The following is a 26,409-nucleotide window of genomic DNA, read 5'->3' as shown; positions in this document are numbered from 1 at the left end:
AAATCTGTTAAAACAAGAAAATTTCGTTTCATAGGCTCTTTATATATATAGAGAGATATAGTACGTATTACAACGTAACAAAGTGAAGAGCTACTAGCATTAGTTAATTAACTATTTATTGATCAAGAGTATTCACGATTTATAATGGTAATTAATTTGACTTCTTGTCTGCTTTAAGGCATTAGTTTTTATTTAACAATAATAATATATATAATAAGATAATTGACAATATGACTTAATTCAAACATATATATTGTATATAAATTAATTATGGAAAATTATTTATATAATTATAGAATGGGTAAAAAGATGCATGGGACAATATTATACCTAAAATCTTATTTATATAATTAAGCTGTGTTGCCCAAATCTATATTTTAATAATTATATTTAGCATCACTCTATATATATTTTCTAGCACATGAGAGCTGGTACTGATTCACCTCAAGACGACCGGTTCAGTGCTACCAAAATCCCTTCGGACACGCACTGCCGCCCGCAGTGATCGGATATATGGAATTGTTCAAACGTCGTAGTTCCAACGCTGAAATGAAGGGTACACCTTGGCCAGTGTTCACAAGACACACATCGATGTAATCCGTTGATAGTAGGTGAATAATCTCATAATTTTTTCCATCCGTGTTTTTCACTGTTGTCCATTTATTGACCCCAAGATATAGGTCGAACTCCGGATCTTGGTTTTTGCCATCGTAATTTCCATACAGGAATCTAGCCCTGATGAGGAACTTATTGTTTTTGCCTTGATCCGGTCTCAGGCTATAACAATTCCTTTTTCCTTGAGGAAAACTTCTCAAGTTCCTTAGCGGCTGTATGTTGCCTGCAGCTAAATTAGGGGATGCAATCTCAGTTACTCGAGTATCTATTAATCCTTTGTCTGTCACATACGAAATACCCGTTGCCTCTTCAATGTAATCTTCGTTGCTGCCACAATCAATGCTGATGAAACCTTGAAATTTTGGCAATCAAATTAAGCGAGAATTGTTATATATATGGAAAATTCAGCCAGATTAAAGTGGCTAATATAAATTTCAATGTGTTAGTGATGTATCCTTCATGTCAACTTGTAATTAAAATCATTCAAAAATATATTAGCTAGGTTTCAAAGTAAAAGATCAAACATGGAAATAAGCTATCTTAGAGTCAACGAAAAAGTTCTTTATTTTGATTTCTTTTTTCTTTAAAAATACTTTAGTCACAAATTAAATATAATTTCATAAGATTATAATACATTAGATTATAAAATAGATATAATATATTATATAAAATTGATCTATCAATCTATAAATTTACTCTAATATAAATTTTGTAGCATTAGAAAAATGAAGCAAATAATACACGTGCACAGGTAACAAATACACTATTTTTTTATCCTCTAAAGAAAATGATAGAATTATAACTCTTTTACTACTCATTTGTTATTCTTTTTATATTTTTTTATTTTACTTAATGGTTAAGGAAATGACTATTAATAAAATTATGTATTTTTTTAATTTTTTTTTAATAATTAAGGATGTTTAAAAATACTTAAAAGAAAATTATAAAAAAATAAGAAATTTCAAATATAGTATAAGTAGTAAAAGAATAGTGAACCCGCTGCAAGGTTATCATTACCCATCTTCCAACGCGTTCATGTGACAAGATAAAAAAGACAAATAACATGTCATATGGACGCTATAATACATGTAAAAAAAAAAAAGTTATATTCATCATCTTCACGTTATATATTAAACATAATTTTTTTATTTTTTTTTTCTCTTATCAAATATGTGATATATATATATATATATGATAAGTAAAAAAATTCAATTAGTTTAAAAATAAGAAAAATAAAAATAAATATAATATGTGGTGTGTTTTAATGCATGGTGAGTAACAAAACTCGTAAATGTATGGGATCCCTTAAAAATTATAACAATAATTCCACTGAGGATGTCACACACCACACACATCTCTTTTAATATATATATTTTTTTTTCGCAATAAAAATATAATGTATAGATGATGAGTAAAATAATTTAATAAATTTAACTTAAATTAAAACAATAAAAAATATAAAAGTATAAAATATGTGACATGAGATGCCAAATAGCATATTTCAAGTTATAATAGAGAAATGCTTGGGATCCTGATAATGGGTCCGAGCATTTTTTATGATGGTATTTTTTTTTATTTAGTGATTAAAAAATTATTTTTTAATAATGTTGTGAATTTAAAAAAAAAATATTTAAGAATACCAAAATGAAAACCAAAAAAAAAAAGAAAGGAAAAAAAAGCCTTCTCGGAAGATACTCGGGCTATACCCCTCGGTCATCATGACAGTCTAGTCACTGGGTCTGACTTCTATATATGGATTTGCTTTGGATTTCTGGTTGAAGAAATTGTTGTGCTTCATCAAAGATATTCTACTCATGAAATCTAGTTCAGTGAGGTCGCGTTCTGTACTGTACACCTTTATGGCATGCTTGTCTTGGAGAGAAATCTAAGAGAAACAACGTTCGTGATACGTACTTTTCTATCCAGCTTCTAAACCAAAAAACAAAACAAAACAAAAGGAAAAAGAACAAAAGGATCTACAAAGCAACCGGTACATGTATAGAAATGTGATTTCCCACAAATTTAAGATTAAATACCTGGAATTTCTTGAGCAAGTTTTCTTCCACCATGATCATTTGCTGCAGTGAGTTTTGAGTTGCTGATCAGAACAGCACTCGCTAAAACAAAAAAGAGCCCTACTTTCAAAACCAGAACCAATGCTACTGCTGCACCATCCATCCCACTCTTTCTAATTACTAAATGCTATTGCGCTTAGCGCTATCGATTGAGCAGGAGAGAACTATGAGTACGTAGTACCCTCCCTTCCCTTTCTCTCTCCGGCCTCTCTCTTCGGATGGTAAAGAAAAATCGATTGTCTTCTACATTTTTTTATGCTTAATATCAAATAATTAGAAGGCCGGCTGGTTCAAAGGTAGCAACTGCATGAGCTGCCACCTAAGAGAAGCCCCAAACAGAAAGAAACAAAATCAATAAACATTCAACAGAATAAAAAATTTCAATAAATAATCTACACAAAGTAGTAGTGAGTTGACTATGACTAATTTTGAACCTTTGTTTGTATCCGTTGGTATATAGTAACCCATCGGCCATCACAGACCATAGAATTCAACTCCCATATACGATGTCACTTATAAGCCTCACTTAGAGCATTGGTATTAGCCTAATCAAATGCTGACTCGTCAAATTATAGCCAATTATGTCAAAATTGGTCTACATTGAACTAGTCAAAGTTCAATGGCTTGAGCTTTGAGCTACAATATTTCAGTCTATTTTTTCAAATTTGAACAGTCACTGTTACTCTTCCAAACATTATTTTATTGAGTAAAATTGGCTCCCAATGTCTCTTTCTTCTCACTTTTTTTTATCTCCTCCATTTCCATTTCTTTCTTTTTCTTTTCCTTTTCTCTCATGTCGAATCACACTCTCTCATTTCTCCCTCCCATTTTTGTCTTCTCTTTGCACCCCTGCCGAATCGCACACCCTGATCTCCCTCCCAAGAACATGGAGGTTCTTGGTGAGAGATCTTGAGGCAAAAAAGTTGATAAAGAAAGGGAGAGGGAGCGAAAATCAATCGAATGCCATGATACTGAGATCAACATTACCTTAGAAAATGACCAAGGATGAAGCCACGTGCATGGCAGAGCGGAGAAAAGCTGTGTTGAAGGCAGATTGTGATAGATGTGCAGAATTTGAACTAAAGAAAAAGAAGTTCGAGGCAAAGATGATGAGACTAGATCTTGCTAGCATGAATGCCATGCAGTAAGAATATTTGCTCAATATTCAGCAAGCAATTTTTGAGGCATCGAAGTCCCATTTCGAAGGTACATCTACATCTCTATTGACACCTTATGGAGGTGTCGCATAAGGTGTCGAACTGCTGTTTTGGTAGATTTTTTTTTTTTTTAAATTTTTGTGACTGGGTATCAACTAAAGGGGTCAAATGTTTGTGTTGTGGCTGGGATCAATCTGAGATTATTTTTTGGATGCAGTGATGGTAGAAACTGCAATTATATGGTAGAACTGTGTTGCTAGAAACTGGAATTTGTTTTTGTGGTTTGTGCTGGTAGAAACTAGCTAGTTTAAGCTTGATGATGCTTAAATTAAAACTAGGAAAGACATCTGATTTACTGTTTTCCACAACTAGCTATAAAACAGGCAAGCACTCTCATGAATATCTCGATGATTCGTCAAACTTCAAATCTACTGAGTTTTCACCATTTTAGCTTCGAGGGGAAGTACTGTAACAGCATAAAAATGTTTGTGTCAAGACTAAATTCCAACCAATAATGCAGGTGATAAAGGGAAGAACAATTAGCTTGATGATGCCCCCATGGTGCTCACCTTTTCAATGAGGGAAAGATAGTATGGCTTAACCTTTTCAACATTGATCCGAACCTTGCTCTTGCTATAAAGGTCATATTTGCTGCATGAAAAACGCACCCATAAAATGACATTTAGCGTGCGCACACAACTTGAAATGCAACATATCACCAACCAAAGAGAAGCATATTTTCTTACTTGAATATCTGGAGCCATTTCAGATTCTCAACATCCTCCTCATTCATTAAGTGCTTGTATGCCTCTGATCTATGTAATGCTGCAATACCAAATATGTCCATCAAAACGAAAGGGGCATGCTAGGATACAAGTTATGGCATTTCTCTGTTTTCTTACTCACCGTAGAAGGAGTGATATCTGATGATAAAAAGAGCTGCAGAAGGTAGAGTGGTTTGATTCTCCTTTGCCACCTGAAAAAGACATTCCAAAGTTGTAGATTTTCTCATTGCAGCTAAAGAAATTTAAATGATTTGTTTTGGGTTTAAAAGATGTACCAAATACATGTAGTCATCGTGTCCCAATGACATCATCACGTTGTTGAGCCCACAGCCCTCAACATAAACTCCATATTTAGTGTTGTAAGCAGGATTGCTGCAGTCTGGATTTTCCTTGAAATACTGTGGTCGGAATTTTAATATTAGATTAGATTTGATTGACCAACATCATTATTTTTTAAAAATACTCGGTCACAAGCTAGATGCATTGCAATCATGTGTTTCTTATTGCGTAAAATTCGCGGAAAGAATTACCTTGTGATGGACTGATTCATCAAAAGAACAACCAACTGGGAATGTGTCACCTGCATTAAGGTTCATGATTCAGCAATTTGAAATTGTACTACTGCGAAAGGCAAAAGGAGATGCTACTGTTTATTTTCTCAAACTCACCTACAACAACCCATTGAGGAAGTTCCCCAAAGCTAGGAAGAAGAAGCACCTTCCCAAGGTCTAAAACAAATCATAGAAACCATATCAGCTAAAACTCCTAAAAATGGTCATATCAAATTTACAATACTTGCTAAGAATCATGATGCCTTTATGAGTAACACAAATGCAAGTGTCTAATCATGAAATGGGCAACCTTCTTCATTGGGATAGTCCTTTCTAATTGCTTCAGCCGTTTGCAACAAGTGCTCGATTTGGGGCTCGTCCAAGTCCGAATCATTCTCATCAACAACTTCATTGAGAAGTTCACAACATTCCCATATATGTGTTTGATACATTAAATTTTCAAATAATGGTTAATATTGATACAAAAGAATATATTTTCAAGCGTTTTTTTTTTCAAGATAATAGCATCTTCACTAGCAATGATATGCATATAGTAGTTACGAGCGTGTTTGAATACTTTTTAGGAGAGAGAATTTTTTCTTTTTTTTATTTGTAACTTTTCGTTGGACTAAAATCGATTTTTTGGGTCAATTAAGGCCACCATTGCCACTAGGCCTAGGCCTGCAACCCGAGCTCAAAATACAGGGTATGTGCCCGACCCGAACCGAACAACTCCAAGGCAGCAACCCAACCCAGTGTTGCCCTTCAAAACAAAATCGAGTCGAACCCGTATGACCCGACTGGAAAAAATAAATAAAAATAAAAAATAAAAAAATCCCCTCTTTCTTCATCATCGGCAGAGGTATCTTTCTTTACCCATTCTGATCAAAGCTTCAACTTCCAAATCTTATCTACAATTTCCAACATACAGATCGCTTCCTACTCCTTTTACATTTTCTTGGAAACCAAACAAGTAAAAACTGATCCAAAGCACTACATTCCAGGAAAGAAGCCCCAAAAGAAAATACCAAACCAAATTGGCCTTCATACTATACGGGATTGAAGCAAAAGAAATGAAACTAACTGGGAAGCAACAAAAACATTACCAAAAACGTAAACCGGATCAGAACTTCCTTTATTTATTGAACTTTGAGTGAAAGGAGAATAAGTAAAGGAAAAGGCAAAACAATGATTACCTCCTTAAACAAGTGGCTGAGGGAACAACGCTTTCTCTCGTGCTCGTCGACCCTGTCATCATCAACAATCTCCCTGATCTTATCATGACCATCTAATTCCTTCTTCTTATCAATATTCTCGGTCTTGATTGGTAACGCTAAAAACAACGACATGAGGCGGCTGATCCTTCTTAGTCTTAGCAAGCACGTCGGCAGCACCGGATTTATCCTCCTTCTCAGGCCTCGGAGCCGCGCCTCCTCAAGACCTTCTGCTTAGCCACACACCCACCCATTTCTCTCAATATTCCTTCGAAGAAAATTCTCAGAGATATCGGTGAAACTGATAACACCCTAGGTTCTTTCGGGTGATCGGTTTCGACTGAGAGATGTTGAAATGAACCCGTTATAGGTTTTGACCTGTTGAACCCGACTTTAGTCGGGTGGGCCCATGTCAGGCTTTCGGTTTGGTCCGGCTAAGCCCATTTATGCACAGGCCTAACTAGGCCAGAACAATTTATTTATAATTTCTCTATTTTCAAAATAATCCAAAACTTACCAATAAATCTAAAAAATAATATCAACAATAAATATAATATATAATTCTTTTATAAATACAAGCCAAACTACACATTTGTTGTACGCCTCCCCACACACAAATTACTTTGCGACGAACATTGTTTAAATTTCTAAAAACTCTCATAAGAGAGTAACACTCTCTGTATAAAACAGAGATAAAACACAGCCCTACCTCTAAAGGAGGAAAGGGTATTCCAACCTCCCTCATCCTCCAAAAGAGGAGAGGTATCTCAACCAACCACACATCCTCCATAAAGGGAGGTAGGGGTGAAAAACCGACCCCTCGGTTTGGTTTTGTGCACAAACCGAAACCGACCGATACTGATATTTTGGGGAAGAAAATTGGTCGAAAATCAGCCGTGTAAGGGGTAAAATCGGCTGGTACGGTTGTCGGCCGATTCACGGTTGGTTTGGTGGTTTGTTGGAAATCAGTTGCGTCTCTTCAAAAAAAAAAAAAAATTACCCAAAGTAGCAACCAGACAACCACAAAATTCAAAAATCCAGAAAATAGAAATCGTAAACAATAAAATCATCTAACAATCCAAGAAATCGTAAACAATAGAATCATCTAAGAATTTAAGAAAATACAAAACCACAGAATCATCAATCAAGAAAATAGAAATAACAATAGACAAAAAATTTTCTATCTGGAGAGTGGACGAAATGAGGGGGACGGTTGAGGAAGCTGCTGATGCCGCCGGAGAGTGGAGTGGAGGGCAAGGGCTTGAAATGGACGGACGTGGAGGGCTGCGCAGCTGCGGACGCTGGAAGGGATGAGTTGATGTGCGCTGGAGACTGAGAGCAGTGAGAGGACTGAGTGCTGAGGATTGGAAATGATGAAATGAGGAGACTGAGAGAATGGTTGTTTAAACCCTAGGCAGAAACGGCGTCGTTTTTATGCCAAATGGCACTGTTCTTTTTTTTTTTCTTTTTTTTTTCTTTTTTAACTGCACAAGCAAAACGACGTCGTTTTAGAATGGATTTTATATTTAAAAAAATTGGTTTAAGACGTCGGCCGGTTCAGCAGTTTTCTACTGGTTCAAATCGAGACCGAACCGGCCGACGTCGGTTTTAATAAAATTCCACCGTCCGTTGACCGGTTCCCTGCCAGTTCTGAGATCGGTCGGCCAGTCTAAGTCGAATCCGGTCGATCCTTCAATTTCTTGTAAAGCCCTAAGGGGAGGGGTATCCAACCAACTAGCTATGGACATAAGTCCAATAGCCCATTTGTTTTAATAAAAAAAAGAGATAAACAAAATACAAACACTATATAAACCCTGCAAAGAGAAGATAGACTGCACGAATAAACAAAACACAAAGCCCAACCTGAAAAAGGACAACCCTAGGGTTTCATCTCTACACTCATGGCCGCCACCCTTCTTCAAATTTCTTTTTTCTCTCTTTTTCTTTTTTCTTCTTTTCTTCTTCTTTTCTTTTTTCTTCCTTCTCTTTTATTTTCTTCTTCCTCTATCGCCCGAAATGCTTCCTCCTTAGCCTGATCTTCTTCCACCGCCCATCCTCAGCACGAGCTTCGGCAGCCTCCACCTGGACTTCGAAAAATAGCTTCATCCACCGTCCCTCTCACCCAGCCCAGGCTTCAACCACCCATCGCACGAAAACAACCATCACACAAGCACCCATCAGACAGAACAAAACACCCATCTCACGAGCCTGAGCGCACGGCATCCTCACACACGGCACAAATCTCACCCTCGCACCACACCTGGACCAGCATATAGCAACGCACGACACCATTGCACGAGCACCATCTTGGTACCATCTCATGCGGGTTTCCTGGTCCGTGTGGCTCCTCAACCCTAGTGGCAGCACCAAGTGAGGATACCCAAAAAAAAGAGACAGATGGTGTTGAGAGAGAAAACATATCTAAAAACGAAAAGAAACAGAGATCCAAAAGAAAGGGTTTGGATTGGGGAAACCGGAACGTGCTCCACTTTGATTAGATCTAATAAAACACAAAACTGAAAGCAAAATTAAAGAAAAGCAAACAGGGAGGGGGTGAGGGGGGTGGGAGCGTTGGTTCCTTCCCCCTAACGCCCTCAGGCTATTTTCGAAAGTGAGAAGTTGTTAGAGAGAGGTTGAAGCTTCTCTCTCTAAACTTGTTTCTAAACAAGTTACTATCCATATAAGTGGGATTATAGACTCAACAAAGGTTTTGTAGAAAAGGGTGATTGTAAATATTTTTGAAATAAAAAAATAGTTAATGAATAAATCTTCTTTACACACTACTGTGTGAAGAAGCCCCAGCACACCTAACGTGCTGGGGTGAAAAAAAAAAAAAAATTATGAAGGGTGTGCTGCGGCTTCCGGCTGATGCGCAGCACAGCCCATAGTTAATTGATCTATTCTGAGTAAACATTTCTAAGAGTGTTTTCTTTTAAGAATGTTTTTTTTTTAAAGGATTTCACAGTCACATTTTCTTCCATCCACAACAAGCATTGTTTTCTTCTTCCGACTTTTGGAGGCCTGGAACGCTTTGCTTGCTTATGCTACATCATTCTACTAGGCAGCTAGCTTACATCCCATATACAGTGATGGCACGTTCTCTTCTTCTTACTCGATTCTCCATGGGATGATGATAAACTAAAAGAAGAGGATCTTATTTCTGAAAGTGACTTGAATTGATATTGATTAATTGGTCCCTTAATATTGTTGCATAAAATCTATTCAGCTTCCTTTGCATCATGTAGATTAGCATATATGGATTTTCAAACAGTGTTTCAGGCACATCCAGAATACAAACAAGTAATCATTGTACTTTATATGTCCTATAAAACCTAGAAAGCTGTTGAAACGCATAATAGCATTCGGTCTCATACTTATTGATTTTAGAAATCAGATTGCAGAAAAATAGTAAAACCAGAGGAGAAAAACAGGGGAGAACTTCAACCAACTATATTTTGATTGATTCTATTGTTCTGCCGATACAAATAACCAAAATACATCTTATATGCCATATTGAGAAAAACAACAATTAATAACATATTGTTCCAAAGCACAGTAATAAATCAGATAGAATTACTTCTCCTTGATAATAGCAGAAAATTAAATATAGTTTGTATAGAAAACTGCATCAGTCTTCAATACGATTGAAAAAAAGATACACTCATGAAACAAAGATATAATAAGGTCTTCAAACAGATCACTTGTCATATTGTATTAAAGGAACTTTTGAGCATATTTTTCTTCAGAAACTATCTAGCGCTGGGAGCAATTTCTGATTCTAGCTCCAAATGGAACGTGTTGTGTGGCATGCTTGAAGTTCTGCACTCAGTTGTCATCCTTGGATTTCTTCCACGAATGAATACCAGAGCCAAACATTCATTTAGTTCTGCCAATACCTGACTCATGTCTGGCCTTTGGATTGCAACCGGCAGTGCGCACGACATGGCTATTTCCACAACTTTCCATGCAGAAGTGGTGTTGAATTCTCCTTCCAGTCTTGGATCAACAATGTTTTGAATATCTGCCCTTTCAATCAAAGGATAAACCCAATCAAGTATGTGATTGTTTCGCATAGGACCTCTTATTATTGCTGGGCGACCGGTTATAAGCTCAAACAAAATAATCCCAAAGCTATAGACGTCACTTTTCTTAGTGAAGTTCCTAGATGTTGGAATTCTGCAATTACAACACAGACAACTCGCACTGGTGAATAAAGAGAGGGTGTCCATACATTTTGGAGATTTTGGATGCTCTAAAACATATATTTGGTAGTAGAAAATTTAGGACAAAAAGTTTAGTATGTTTCAAATTACAATATAACTAAAAAAAGAGCTATGCAGAAGTCAGTAGGTCTAAACACTTACTCCGGATCGACGTATCCCAAAGTGCCAGCTGGGCAAGTTGACACATGGGAATCATTTTCGGTGGCAAAGGCTCTAGAAAGCCCAAAATCAGCTATCTTGGCTTGCATGTTTTCGTTTAGTAGGATGTTGGATGGCTTTAAATCTCTGTGGATGATAGGTGGCTTGCAACCATTATGCAGATACTCCAAACCTGTAACTCCACAAGTAAACAACGTGGACTTATTCAAGCAAACGAAAAAAGAAATTTAAAGATGCTGAAGATGAATAATTATGTGGTTAATTTGTTTGCAAACCGTGTGCTGCGTCCACTGCAATACAAAGTCGCTCATTCCATGTTAAGACATTTGGGTTTGTCACTGCAGCAAAAACATTCCAATTTTGTCTCATTCAGTTTGGTTGTCATAAAAAAATAGCCCAGGTTTTTACAATCATGCAAGAAAATAATAATCTCCGTCGGATTTCTGTGAAACATGCAAATTCATTATCCTCATTGTATAAACTTATGGGATTGCCTTGAGGAAATGACTTGACAAGGATTCGGGATGATCTGCACTGTGTCAGGTTGCTTGCTCTAACTAGAAGCCAACCTACGATGTACTTTTGATTTGATGAAGGTAACGTATAGCTAGCGACTCATAGGATGAGAGGAGCCTTTAAAAACGAGATTGCAAATACCTGACAAATGCTGCTGTAGATTTCCGTTAGCCATGTACTCATATAAGAGCGCCTTGTGTTCACCGTCATCACAGTATCCAACAAGAGTAACCAAGTTTCTATGATGAACTACCATTAAGAGCTGTGCCTGCGTTTCGAAAAGGAGTTCCATTGTTTAGTTGCGTGAAATTGTAGTCTTTGAAACTTTCAAGTAATTGCAAACACTGGCTTCTGTTCCATCTAACCTCCGCTCTAAATTCCTTGTACCCTTGGTTTGATGAAGGAGACAGAAGCTTAACAGCAACTTGAATTTCATCTTTCAATTTGCCGAGGTACACGTTTCCAAATCCTCCTTTGCCAATGATATTTTTGAGGTTATTGGTTATCTTGACAATCTCAGAGTAGCTATACTGTTGATTCTTTGATTTGATGCTTGATTTGGTAACCATGTCTACAGCAAGAAAGATTATCAAAATTGAAACATTCACCCGAGCACCAGGTGAGTAGAATGAGCGCATTCATCACTATCACCTACCATGGTGTTCCACTAATGTAATTCCTTTATCGATCATTTGCAGTTTCCTTCCGTGATCGTGTTCTTTTTTATATATTTCTATAAATTTGTTCGGACTTAATTATGAAAGACTTCAGTGTATCATAAGAAAATAAGGTTAATTTCCACTGAGTGCTATATCTTTGTAAGCAAGAGCAGAAAATAAAGAATGAACTACCTGATCCTCTTTTCCTTCTATATATAGCAAGAGCACTAACGATGAAGAGAAGGATTAAGACTGCTGTTATAGACGATGCAAGAACTGGAATGAAAAACTTATTTTTCTTCTTTCCCTTGCATGGAGTGTACAGACAAAGATCTGGATGTGCATCAACCCTTTTATAAAGTGCATCAAGTAAAGATGTAAGGGTCAGTTATTATATATTAGATGATGCCATCCGTCATGCAAAAAAAAAAAAAAAAAAAAAAAAGAAGGATAGAGTGGTTATAACATTAATAAGGAAATCGAGAAAAAGAAATATTGGAGGTAGGAATATAACCTAACCTTAGGTCTAATTTTCCATTCCTAAACTGTTCCAGAAGAGCCTCAGGAATTGAACCTGTGAACTTGTTCCCTCGTAAATCCCTGCAAAGATAGTGTTAGTAGATCACTTCAATTTCCTTCCCTGAAGGTATTGATCGCAACACCTAGATCAGAGTTCCACGTCTTACAGAGTGTTTAAATTAGGTAGCTGTTCCAAAACTTGTGGCAGTGGCCCAGTTAAGTTGTTAAATGACAAATCCCTGAAAAAGAAAGAAAAATCTTGCATAAAAATATTAGCAAATTAAGCTAAAAAATAGTTTTCCGTGCTTGAAAACCAATACTAAATAACAGGACTTAATTACTAAATCCCACAAATACACTCTAATGATTAACATCTCAGCAATTAGAGGTCCATCTACCAATTGGTAATCTCAAGTTGGCAGGCTGTGTTGACAGTGTTGTTAAACATGCTGGTGTTTAGAAACTGAATGCTTAAATATTTATCACATTTCAAATTAAGACTCACAAGGACTGCAGTAGTTCGAGCTTGGAGAATGAAGTAGCGATATCCCCTGTCAGATTACCTGAGCTCAAGTTCCTGCTTGAAACGTTATTGCCATTGTTTAATGTTAAGTTGCAATAAAAAAAATTAATAATAATTAATTAATTACAAAAACTTAAAAAAAAATATCTCTCGTAGTTGGCCCCTGTGAACAAGGGAGCCACTATCTTTTCCGTCAAAATGAAAGTTTCACAGCATGCAAGCCTCCACAGAAGTTTTATGTTTTGGAAGCGCACTTACAATGAGATGATCCTTGGAGGATTGTCGTTAGTGCAGTTTAAACCATCCCATGAGTATTCACTTGGTACACATGGATCGCCTTGCCAGTTTCTAGTCACGTTGTATCGTGTCTTGATTTCCATGATAGCTTTAACTAAAATTATTAATGGCAAAACTAGAATCAACAGACAATCATTGAAAAGTAATGTGGGAGAGAGGGGGAGGGAGAAGTTGAGATACAAATATAAGAAAGAAATATGAATTGTGACACTTTGATCCAAAATTTGTAGAAGATGCACGTACAGATCATGTGCCTTTGCCATGAGGCTGAATTTGCCTGAATGTAGTAGCATGTATGATACTCAAAGCGAATTAGAACTACCAACCGTACGTTTGTGGATTCTATGGTGACGGGTAAAATTGATATCCATGATACTATGCCATTTCTAAGAACTCAAAAGTTTGCTTTGGCTATTAATCGTATGACCATGGGGAAGATACCCAGATTTCACTGATATATAAATAAATAACTGTTGAGTGTTGACAACAACAAAATTGTTCTTCTGAAGATGTGTGGTGTTAATTAATACATCATAATATTGTGCACCCCAAGCATTTAATTCTCCTATAGTGATAGATTTCCCATGAGAGGATCGGGTTCACACTAAACTGATACAACTCTTTGAGGAGTTGCAACCATTAAACTGGTACACATCTTGGACGAGTTGCACCCAGTATGGGACACCTCTGCAAAAGGATGCAATGTTAGGGTATGTTGGGGGCTTTAGTCCTCCCAAGACTTCATATATAGGACTGTCAACACTCACACGAGTGGTATGATCTTGAGGTTCAGGTTTAATCAAATTAATATCACAGTCTTAAGAGTTTTTAGATCATTGGTTGGATATTTAAATATAATTGGTATCATAGTAGGTCCACATTACATAGGTCAATGTCAATAGAGTAAAACCTTCTTGGAAGTTCGATTTAGAAGTGTAGTGGAATGTCATGCTCTGAGGGTCAAAAAGTTGATTAAATTAGTATAATAGTTCTAAGACTTTTGAATCAGTAGTTCGACCTTTAATAAGAACATTGAGAACATAAATTGTGTTTTGTTTTTGTTGAGAAAACACTTCTGCTTATATGTATAGAGGTCCGAGGACCATCACCGAACACCGAAATATTGCACTTAATCTGTACAAGAAAAATAGAAAAGAGAAGAAGGCATACCGTCCTCTGTGGCAGTTGGTTCATTTGGTAGCTCTATCAACATGAAAATCTCATAGGCGTTAAGGATTGGAGGAAGATGAGTTCCCTGAGCCGCATTTATTGACAAGGATAACCGCGGCGCTCCGGTAATTGGCGGATTATCTTGGACTATTGTACGTGGATTTAGATAATCAAGTATAACAGATTCTGTCAGATAGCGTTGATCATCCAAAGAAATTGTCAATTCCCGCTGCTGACCAGATTCAAGTTTCTCAACCTCTGCAAAGTGAAAGTAGCAACAATATTTTGAAAGTGGATCTAGCGTGAAGTCAACTTTTAAGGGAATGCTCGCGTTCTGTGTTTTGGCAGCAGTCTTCATCACTTCAGCTGGCAATCCATAAGCTGCATCACTGCTAGAGGCGTAAATGGTCGAATTGGAGGCAATTTTAATCCAATCATCTTCTTGTGAAGGGTGCCAGTACCGATCATACGCATCGTCTGGATACCTAAATGGCAGCAATATTTTTTTCCCCCCAGATAGTGTCAGAACAAAATGATACTGGAATTAATAGAAGCGCTAGCTTTTATATGAATTGATGAACGTGAGCCAAAGATGATTAAACGCATGCAAGAGAAGATTTAATCATGAAATCACATAAAAAGTAATCATATAAACTGACATGACATGTAATCGAGATAGAGTAATGTTATAGACAAGTCCCAAATCTATTAGCATTGTGTATGAAATGATTCACCTGATTATAGAATTGCCAGTTCTGCCAATATCACGTCGACCAGACAAGATTGACAGTGCCCCGCTCTCGATGCGATACATGGAAGAGTCCAAATGCCGTAGCTCCAACGCTGAAATGAAGGGTACACCTTGACCAATGTCAACAAGACAAACATCTATGTAATCCGTCGAAGCTACGTGAATTATCTCGTGGTAGGTTTCATTCGTATTGTCTACCGTTCTCCATTTATTAACCCCAAGATATAGGTCAAACACTGGGCCCTTGTCTTTGCCATCATAATTTCCATACGTGAATCTAGCTCTAATTAAGTACTTGTTGTTTTTGCCTTGATTAGGTCGAAGTGTGTAACAATTCCTTTTTCCTTGAGGAAAACTTCTCAATGTCTGTTTCACCCGATCACCATAATTTCGAGACACCGTTGCAGCTATTCCAGTATCTATAAATCCTTCATCTGACGTGTAAGGAATATGCGTTGTCGGGTGAATGTAATCTTCAATATTGCTACCACAATCAATGCTGATGAAACCTTGAAGTCCTGACACCAAAAAGAGAGTTAGAACAAATTAGCAATCGATATATATATATATATATATGCACGTCTACTATTCAAATAAGTTCATCCAGATCATAATTATCGATCGACTTCTTAATTTGTTGTTTCTATTGCGCTCGCACACAAAAGAAATCCTTGTAACAAGTTCAAGATTCATTTCGAACAGCTCAATGTCCAAACACTTTCTACGTTAAGACTTAAGCCAATCATGTTTTTGAATTATCATTTAGCACACCTTTTTGTCAAAGAACTAGCATGCCGGCAAAAACCGTGAAAGCCAAACCGTTGACTTATTTATTAAAATAAATATAAATGATTAAATCTCTTCTCAACATTTTAAATTTTTGAGATAATTGATGATTTCATATGATTACATACTAGAGATTTCTTTGTTTGAATTCAGACTCTGCACGTAAGCTGGGAGATTTGTTTAGATAAAAAATAGTTAAAAGCTTCACAAAAGTTCGATCTTGTCTTTGAAGGACAAACATTTTGGTTTTGAAGTAAAACATAAAAAATAGGAAAAAAAAAATCAGTTCCTGGATTATAATTTAGTCTAAATAATTAATACACATGATTATAATAAAACATGCAGGGGTTAGTACGTACGTACATCGTTTATCAACAGTGTTGGACTTTCTTTGGTTTTTAAGTAATTATCAAATTAAGCAAATCGAATTGAAGAAATTAGTATTCGTGAATTAAAGAATTAGTATTCAAATCTTATTCGTTGAGTTCGCGTCAGGGAAGATGTCATAATATAAACTTAATAATTATTAAACTCTTTAATATAAGACGAATAATTGTATTTATATTAATATACGTACGCATGCAGTACTACGTATCAATATGCGTCCTTTGTATGAAAGTAATCAGCTAATTTTGTCAAGAGCAGAAGTGTGCTTTGAGGAAACAAGCTGTGTGCTAGAGCAGAAGTGTGCTCTGGATTACTGCAAGCATGCAAGCTTCTCAGTCTCCGTGAATTATATATAGTCACTTACATACAGTTTATATATAAATAACGTCTTAGGATGGAGCAAGTTAAGACATGCATATATAAAGAAAGATCATGTATATACAGTAGGTTTCCACAAGAATAATAATGTATATATGTACTTAATTACCTGGACTAGGAGTTTCAGCAAGTTTTCTTCCACCATGACGAATAATGTTCCCTGAAGCAGGGTGTTCTGAGTTGCCAACTCCAAGAACAGCAGTCGCTATAACAAAAAACAGGCTCACTTTCAAAACCAAAAGCATTTCTGTAATTGGACCAGTATCCATCTCTGTCTTTCTCACTAAATTAAATTTTAGTGCCCTGCCGAGGAAGACGTGGGTATTCCAGCATGCAATAAATAATGGGAACTAGTTTGGTATTACGCGTCTCTCCGGCCTACGACTCGACTCGACTCGAGTCGCCCCAATAATTTCTTTGTATCTTCTTTTTCTAGTTTTCTCTCTCTTTCTCTGCCTTTCACCAATGTGAAAGAATAAACTTCGACTTCGACTATCTTGAATTTTCGTTGTTATATCTCTTTCAGTTATTGACTGATTATATATATATATATAAACAAGTATTAACGTGTTGATGAATTCTTGTTGACGTGTCTATTCTAAGAGTTGTTAGGATAATTTGCTTTAGAGGTACTTTTAAAAATTGTTTAAATAGTTTTAAAAAGTATTTATGAAAAAAATACATAAATATTTAAGATCTAGGAGTTCGTACTTTCTATCAAATTAACCGAGCAAAAAAAATAGAATAAAAGGCTCTACGAAGAACATCATGTATAGAAACCGGTAATATTTAAGGTTAAATATTACCTGGAATTTCCTGAGCAAGTTTTCTTCCACCACTATCATCATTTCCTACAGCTAGCGAGTTTTCATGAGTTGCTGAGAACAGCACTCGCTGAAACAGAAAATAGCCATAATTTTAAAGAGCCATTATTATGTAATTTATCATTTTTGTTCCTTTATTTAAATATATGTAAACATATATATTTAAATAAAATAATAAAAATAATAAATCATATATATTATATATGGTATGAAAATGATTGCTAACATAATTTCTCAATTCCAAAATCAGAACCAATACTACTACTGCATGCTGCAGAAAACGAAGGTTACTATTCGTGTCGCTGAGCACCGAACTACGTACGTACGTACGTACACACTCATAATTCTCTCATGCTCAATCGACACCGCAATAACAATTAATAATTAAAGACCCAGATGGATGGGGAAGAAAAATTACTTTTATTATTTTTTATTTTTTTTCCTTATGATAATTTGAGACAAATATTATTAACGTATTACATCAAATTACGATAATTTATAAATTTTTTTTAATAAAACAAATTTATATTTAAAACATTTCGCATTGCAAAAAGAAATAAAAATAAATAAATAAATATATGATATAAAAAAGGTTTGAAGAGTCTGAGAAGATCACCTAGCAAAAAGTTCAAATTAAAAATTGGATTTAATTGAATTAAAAATAATTTACGCATAGTATCGCAATGTTGACTATGACTTTTGAACCGCTGTCTGCATCCGTCATCGGCCGGGCTTTGCTACGCGTACTTAAAGAAAACGTAAGAAAAACGTATACAAGTTAAAATCACATGTGACAACAATTGACAAAGTCAAAGTGAACGAAGTAAACGGAAAAGAAAAAGTAACGGAAAAATAAGAGAAACGGAAAAGGCCAAAACAAACAAGAATTTACGAACGGAAATCCATTTCTTTGAGAAAAATAAAAGTAACCAACAGAAAACGCTACCAACCTAGGGTGTAACTGGTACAATTTTAGATAAATTTTAAGAACGAATTAATATATACTGGTTTTGAATTTTTAAAAACTGATACCGTATCAATTATTTTATTAAATAGCTACTTTCAATTTTATTAATGCATTTATTAAAAAGAATATGTCGATGATAATTTATTAGGTCATAAAATGTAATTAATATATATACTTTATATTTAAAACATATGATCAAACAAATATTCATGTTTAAGATTTAAATTTTATGTTATAAATTATAATATAATATTATTTCATATATACTTATATAAAATTATATATAATATTAAAAATTAATTGATGTCTATATACAAACCGGTCCAGTCCAATCCTATGCCGAAAAACCTCAAAACTGAACCAGACCAATTTTGACCGGTTTTTAAAATGGAGGAACCGGTTCGGGCCGGTTCTTCGATTCTCCAGTTTATTTTTACAACCCTACCCCAACCTAGCAACGCCTCATGAAGAAAATGAAAAAAAAAAATCAGCGAAGTGAAATTTCATATTTCACCGAAAACATGATGAAAATGAAGAAAAAATTCCAACAAAGTGAAATTTCATATTTTCCTAATTTTCTAAATGATGCTTAAATATAATGATTAGGTTTGGTCATATCCTTATCAGAAAAAATTATATGTAGGAAATTAAGTAAATTTTAAGAATCTATTATATTCAATAACGATAAAAGGAAATTACAGTTGAGCCAGATTTGAGTTTATACTCTAAAAAGAATAGTCAACGGTATAATTAAAGTCCTTTAAAATCAATACATGACACACTAATAATATCAATAACATGAATCATCAACAAACAAAGTCACCCAAAAATAAATTCAATTGTTGAGTACATGACATCCTGATAATAACAAAACCTAAATCATCAACACACAAAGTCATCCAAAAGTAAAGGGCATCATATACAATATTTTCCACAATATAATAGGGGCATCATTCCGATTGCTTATGAAGCTAACATGCAAATATTACAAAACATATAAGATAAATTAAATATTACCACTATTGTTATCAAAATGAGTGGTCCACCTAAAAATAAGATACTTAAAAATATTAATATCACTCTTGTGTTATTAACGAAAAAAATCTACATCTTCACATTTTGCTAAGGTGTTCACCAATATTAAGATTAAAGTCTTCACCACATTTGTGTCGCTCATCATCTTGTATAGCGGAAGATGCACCAAGATGTATACTCAATTGATTCTAAATATAGTAATCTCAGAAACAAACAACAAGTGACATCTTATTAGTCATCCTAAAACTAAATCACAATGATCCTAAAATCAAAAATAGTGATTTTAAAACATACTCTGAAAAGACTTAGGTGATATTGTGTTTAACACATTGCATGTTGCATTGAAAGTGCATAAAGATTTGCTTCCTCAACGGGCTTCGGTTTAGGTTGTATAGGCACACAAAGTTATAAATCAAATAGATTATATTAGTCTATAAAAAATGAAATACAATGAAAGCTTCATATTTGTTATTAAAAATTAACAACAACCAACAAGAACACCAACACCAACAAGAACACCAATAACATTGTCTAAAGCAGTTGAGATAAATCCTACAAACAAAAACTCTCTTTAAAACTTGTCCGGTTTAACAAATTAATTTAAATAAATGTCTAGAATATGAGAGAAAAAAAAATTACCATCAGTTTCTGAGTAGAGAGATTGAAAATTTGAAATCCCAAATGAAAAAAATTCCAAATTTCAGATCATTAGTCGACATCAATTTGGATTTGAAGAGGCGTGCTGGGTTGAAGACCATTGGTCTCTTTTCCATTCGCTTTTTTATCTTACTATTTTATTTTATTTTAACTTTGGAAAATGTAAATGTACTTAAAATAATTTTATAAAAAAAAATTACTTTTTTATATGTCAGTTATTAATATATTGAAAATTATAAAATTTAAATTTAAAAAAAAAACTAATAAAATGAATATTATAAATAAAATTATAAATACATCTAATAGTACTCTTTTAACTTTTAGTTGGATCTCGTCACATGTGATTTTAAGTTGTACGTTTTACTTACGTTTCCTTTAAGTACACAAAGTATTTCTTTCTTTAATATATCATCAAAATCAATTCTTTTATTTTACATATTAACTTGAACAATACATCATAAGTTTATTTATTTATTTTTTCTCTATATCATTTAATTCTTTTTTTAAATTTGTTAATTCATTTTAAATATTTTCTCTAATTACCAATGATCATCTCATATTTTTTTATATTTGTAATATCTCCTCGATATTTTAAATTACTTAAAAAATAGACAAAAAAAATTGAGAGTAAAGTTATATATATATATATATATAACCTTTTCTAACAACTTTGGCTAGAGTTTGTTTTTTGAACCGAATAAACCTGGTTTGTTTTTTATTTGAAAGTTTAAAAAAGTTATAATGATTAATTTAAAAATATTTATTTTTAAGTTATGTTTAGAAAGAAAATAAGATATAATGAAATGAAATGAGATGACATAAGATATGAGAAAAATTATTTCCAAACATTCTTCAAACTTCTGGATGCATAAAAGACAGACATATAAACGAAGTGTTGGAGAGTGAACGAGAGACAAGAGAGCGGGACTTGTGCGAAAGTGATATAAAGGGTTAAAATGAAAAGAAGATAAAAATTGTAAGAAAAATGTTGAGTTTCTGGAGGTGAGAGAAGAGCTGGGTCAATCATAATATATATATATATGCTAGGAGTAGGACCCCAACCACTTGACTCTCATCTCCATGGATGGGCCGGCCATTTATAGCCCAACGTACGTCACAGACTAAATGCATAAGTCCGTTATCTTCCTGAGTCCTGACCTTTTTCTTTTGGTCTGTTTTTTAAAAGAGAAACACTACGCCCACCGAAAAATATATACCGAATTTTTCTACTGAATTGTGTTTTTTTTTTTATTATTATTTAATAGTTAAGTAATTATTTTTAAATAAGTTTTTAAATTTTATTTTATTTTTAAAAATATTTAAAGTGATTTAAAAAATGTTTGAAGAAAAGAGAAAGAAAAAGAAAAAAAAGTTTTGCACTCATCGTACCCATTTTTTGGTGCAGAAAATATAAATATCAGCCTATTGTACACAGCAGTCGCCGCACATTCAATGCATTGAGTGAGAAAAAAAAAATATACATACATGGTATGCTGCGGCTTCCAGCTGATGCATAGCACAACTATTTTTGGTGAGAGTACCACCACTCTTTTTAAAATATTTTGAAATACGTTAAATACAGTCTTGGTTGTATGAGATCGGACTCCAAATGAAAAATTAGAATTCACTATTAAAAAAGAAAAATTGTTATAAACATAAAAGATTATATAAAAATAAAATAAATTGATGTAGTTTCCTGAAATCTGTTAGATTTATTTTATAAAAAAATGATTTTACATTATAACGCATCAAATCAAGTTATATCAATTTGTCATTTACTTTTGTGTAATCCTGTTGTGGCTAAAATATTTTTCTTAAAAAAAAAATTTTATGTGAATTTCATATTTATCTATTTTTTTAAATAGAATGTACGAAACAAATATAATTTCTAATTATTATATATATAATATCACAAACTGCATAAATTCTTTTAGAGAGAAGATGGATCCATGAGGAAGTTCTTTTATTCATGAATAATTTCATTTGATTACAACAAACAAACATACTAATTTATTCTCAGAAATCAAAGTGGTGTAAAGACTGCAAATCGAGGGTTCGGAGGAGAATTGGCCATTCTCTTGCAGAAATTCCTTTTATTCATGATATAATGTATATTTTGCTGCCCGCACAAGTCTCGGCAGTATCTGAAAGATGGATATCAGTACTAAGCTCAGGGAGACCCATTCTCGGACGATGTCTCGATGGGAGTAGCGCAACACTGGCAACAAGACCCCGGTGGTGCAGGTGTGCAGCATACACAAGCAGGACATATGGGTCCTGTAATTGAAACCCAAAGCAAAAAGAGATTTGTTCAATTAAATTTAAAAATCTTGTAGTCATGATTGATATAAGTAATATTTATGATATAATGGGGTTTTTACCTTCTTGAATGAACCGAGCTGCATCGCATGTTACCATTGGAGATAAGATGATTGCAAATACGAAGAGGGTCACGAAAGCAGACCTCAAAGAGTTTCCAGCCATTTTCTTTTTTATGATGTAATAGATTTGCTAAGATGAACACAAATGGGATTATATGGGGAGGTATATATATTTATACAGTTTCTCTGGACTTGCATCAGGTTTCGGCACGGCATTTGGTTAGATATCTGCAGCTTTGTTTGAATAGGAAAATATTAATTTCCCACTATCTAACAATTAGATAAGGTTACAATCTTCGACTTTGATACATGCTAGCTTGTACAAATGGACATGATTGTGCTGATGGCGATTAAACAAAGCAAAGTCAATGGTCTAGTTTTGATCGTAATCTAACTATTTGAGCCCCAGGAGTTTTGACTTGACTGGTCTAAGATCTGAACCAAAGGTTCCCGCAGCTCCCTGATGTCGTCCGGCGGCCGGTCATTCAAAATCAACTGTAGTGTAACATCCCGTATTTTAATATATTTTTATTAAAGAATTATTTTTATTTTATTCAAAAATTATTCTATTGTTTTAAAATTACTGGATTTTAATTGGATTATTTTTAGGATTTTTAATTTGGTGAAAATTAATTTTTATGTGCTTTCTTAATATTTATTTATTTTTGTGCATTTTAATGGTTTTTCATATTTAATTAATTACTGTGGGATTTAATTATTTTAATTTGACTTTACCATTACGTTTAAATTATTTTATTTAACTTGAGATTTTGAAATCGTTTCCGTTGGATTATTTTTGTGACCCAAGTTATAAGGATTGGACCTCATTTCTTTTCCCTCTATTTTTCTTTTCCTCCTTTTCTTTTCTCTTTCTTTTCTTTTTCCCCCTTATTTCTCCTTCGGCCATCTCCCGCGCGCGAAGCCCAGCCCCCCTCCCTCTTTCTCTCTCGTGCGTCCGTCGCCCATACCCAACCCGCCGCCGTCACGCCGCCGTGACCGTCACTGCCCACCCCATTTGATTCCCCAGCCGCCAGCGACCTTACCCCACCAACCTCACCTCCATTCGCGCCACCATTAACCACCAGTAGCCCTTCAAAGCCATGGCGTCACTTTCGCTCCAGCGCCGCCGTCGCACCACCATTGGCCACCATCTTCACACCACTTCATCCTCGACCTCTTGGCAACCTATTGGACCCAACCCCACCTCCGATCCGTCACCGGTGAAGCTCCACCATCCACATTTCCGATTTGGGTATTTTGGTCTTCTACCGCCCATTGCGCCGCCACCCACGGCTAACCACCACCACCACTAGCTTCACCGACCTCCCTAAGCCCTACCCTATCATTTTGGGTCTTCGTTTGTCTTCGTTGAAAAGTGGGTATCTGTGACCCACGGCCACAGTGTATTTTACACTGTCCTGCAGCTGTTTTTCCACTTCTGGCAGTTTCGTGATCCTTCAGAAATTGTTATATAGCACTGTAAGTATTTTCCAAAGAATTCTTGTGAATTTAATGTATTTTTGCACTAACACATTTTACTGTATTTGAACTGTTGATTGGTTTTGCCGGACTGAGTCCGAGGAGTACGGGGGTTGGAAGGATTGATGATTGGAGTTGTTTGGTTGGATTTGATTAGGTTGGTTATTGATGGTTGTTGATTAGTGTCGGTACATGTACATTTCATGATATCATGCATGATCATGTTTGTAAAGGAAAACTGAGTTTTCGTGTATTGCATTTATATTCATGTGTTTATGAAAACTGAGTTTTCATGTGAGAATGGAATTCGGGTGCGTGTGTATCACGACCCCAAGCCGAGATGGGGCATTATCTCGGTGGAGCTCCTCTGGTTACTTGGGAGCGGAATATACTGAGTAATGTCCCCTGGATTGTCGCTGGGCGACAATGGGATCGGACGAGAGATTCGTGCCGACTCCGTGGTCCTTCTGCTGGCGGGGACTAGAGGATGTCTGGCCATGTACGCGCTGGGCGCGAAACTGGGCATCGCTCGTTGCGTAGTGGGTGCTTGGCCATGAACGCGCTGGGCGCGGAACTGGGCATCGCTACGAAGCCAGGACATGCGGATGATCCTTAGGGGAGGCCATGGTGCATAGGGTAATAACGGATTAATTGGCTATTTTCTGGGAAAATAGTGTGAGTTGGATTTTGTGTAAATCATTTTCTGGAAAAATGTTTTACGGATTATTTTTGGGCCAAATGGGATTTTGGCGTGTGTTGAAAAATTATCATTTTCGGGAAAAATGATGTTTTGAGGAAAATGCATATTTCATCATATGCATGCATGTTGGTTGCATTAAATGCAAATAATTCCTGAGAATTATTTGGGTTATACTTACCTGCGGTACCATTCTGTGGTAACGCAGACTTTGATGCAGATGAGAAGGAGGAGGGCGAGCTTGAGGAGACGGCTTCGCCCGAGGAGTGATCTGGGATCACTGGTTTTGTTATTTTATTTTACTTATTTGTATTTTGGGACATGTGTTAAACTTTATTTTGGATGACTGTATAACTACTTTTTAAACTTTACTGATGTTTACTTGTATTTAAATTCTGGTACTTAGTAGACTTAATTATCCGCTGCGTTGTTATTGTACACTGTTGCATATACACACACTTGGCACTTTCGTTGTGATGAATGACCGTGTTGTCATCATCCCAGCGTCTCGATTTCCGTGTTTCCTTACATGGAGGTCGGGGGCGCCACATGAAGGATTAGAATGAGCCGTGCACTGTCATTTTCATTGCGGACAGGATACAAATCAATGGCTTACTAATTGAAGGGAAGAGAAAACAAATAGGAAGTTCCATTTATGTGATTTATGACCTGGAATGAACCTACCTAACTATGATCTTTTTTCAATTCATGGCAATGCCCAATTCTGTTAACAAGAAAGGCTATTTCATTAAAAATGGATACATCAAACAATACGAATGAAAACGATAAAATTCAAGATGAAGAATAGTCTTTAACATTCTCTCTACATTCATATTTATTTTATACATCCCGGGTGTGATTGGAGTTCGGGTCGGTTTACTTCCAAAAAAAAAATGATAAACCAATCCCAACATAAGCCATACAAATTCACCGTAATTCCTGCCGACTTGTTTTAGATTTGGAAGAGATGAATATCCAAAATACAATTTTCATTGCTTATTAACTTTTAGAATTGCTTTGAAATACAAGAGAACCTTTTATTTAAATGAGGGAGAATTGAAATTTCACGCAAAACATAAGTTTAAGCTTGACGATGCTTAAACTAAAACTAGGAAAGACATCTGATTTACTGTTTTCCACAACTAGCTATAAAACAGGCAAGCACTTTCATGAATATCTCGATGATTCGTCAAACTTCAAATCTATTGAGTTTTCACCATTTTAGCTTCGAGGGGAAGTACTGTAACAGCATAAAAATGTTTGTGTCAAGAGTAAATTCCAACCAATAAATAATAATGCAGGTGATAAAGGGAAGAACAATTAGCTTGATGATGCCGCCACGGTGCTCACCTTTTCAATGAGGGAAAGATAGTATGGCTTAACCTTTTCAACATCGATCCGAACCTTGCTCTTGCTATAAAGGTCATATTTGCTGCATGAAAAACGCACCCATAAAATGACATTTAGTGTGCACCCTCGATTTGAAATGAACATATCAGCCATATTTTCTTACTTGAATATCTGGAGCCATTTTAGATTCTCAACATCCTCCTCATTCATTAAGTGCTTGTATGCCTCTGATCTATGTAATGCTGTGTTAGAAA

General features: G+C 35.2%; 2 protein-coding genes and 1 long non-coding RNA gene across 4 annotated transcripts in view; all 3 read right to left on the bottom strand.

Moving 5' to 3' along the window:
• The window catches only part of LOC109018025 (putative leucine-rich repeat receptor-like serine/threonine-protein kinase At2g19230), a 73,319-nt gene that overhangs the window by 32,637 nt on the left and 14,273 nt on the right, over positions 1-26,409 (bottom strand). The gene's annotated exons all lie outside the window — the stretch shown is intronic.
• On the bottom strand, positions 883-6,532 carry LOC109002465 (inositol oxygenase 1-like). The gene is made up of 12 exons (XM_035691835.1): positions 6,380-6,532; positions 6,239-6,266; positions 5,494-5,589; positions 5,301-5,360; positions 5,163-5,212; positions 4,908-5,030; positions 4,754-4,823; positions 4,594-4,672; positions 4,417-4,498; positions 2,652-2,693; positions 2,322-2,500; positions 883-967 (listed from the first exon to the last, which is right to left on the bottom strand). The coding sequence occupies exons 1-11, from the start codon at positions 6,530-6,532 to the stop codon at positions 2,342-2,344; spliced, it is 942 nt and encodes a 313-aa protein (XP_035547728.1). The 3' UTR covers positions 883-967; positions 2,322-2,341.
• On the bottom strand, positions 22,191-22,847 carry LOC118349001. The gene is made up of 2 exons (XR_004801948.1): positions 22,630-22,847; positions 22,191-22,525 (listed from the first exon to the last, which is right to left on the bottom strand). It is a non-coding gene; the product is annotated as an uncharacterized LOC118349001 (long non-coding RNA).

The sequence above is a fragment of the Juglans regia genome, chromosome 7, assembly GCF_001411555.2.
Source record: "Juglans regia cultivar Chandler chromosome 7, Walnut 2.0, whole genome shotgun sequence".
Classification (NCBI taxonomy): domain Eukaryota; kingdom Viridiplantae; phylum Streptophyta; class Magnoliopsida; order Fagales; family Juglandaceae; genus Juglans; species Juglans regia.
Note: the sequence above shows the minus strand (reverse complement) of the source record. Positions and strands in the feature narration are given on the sequence as shown.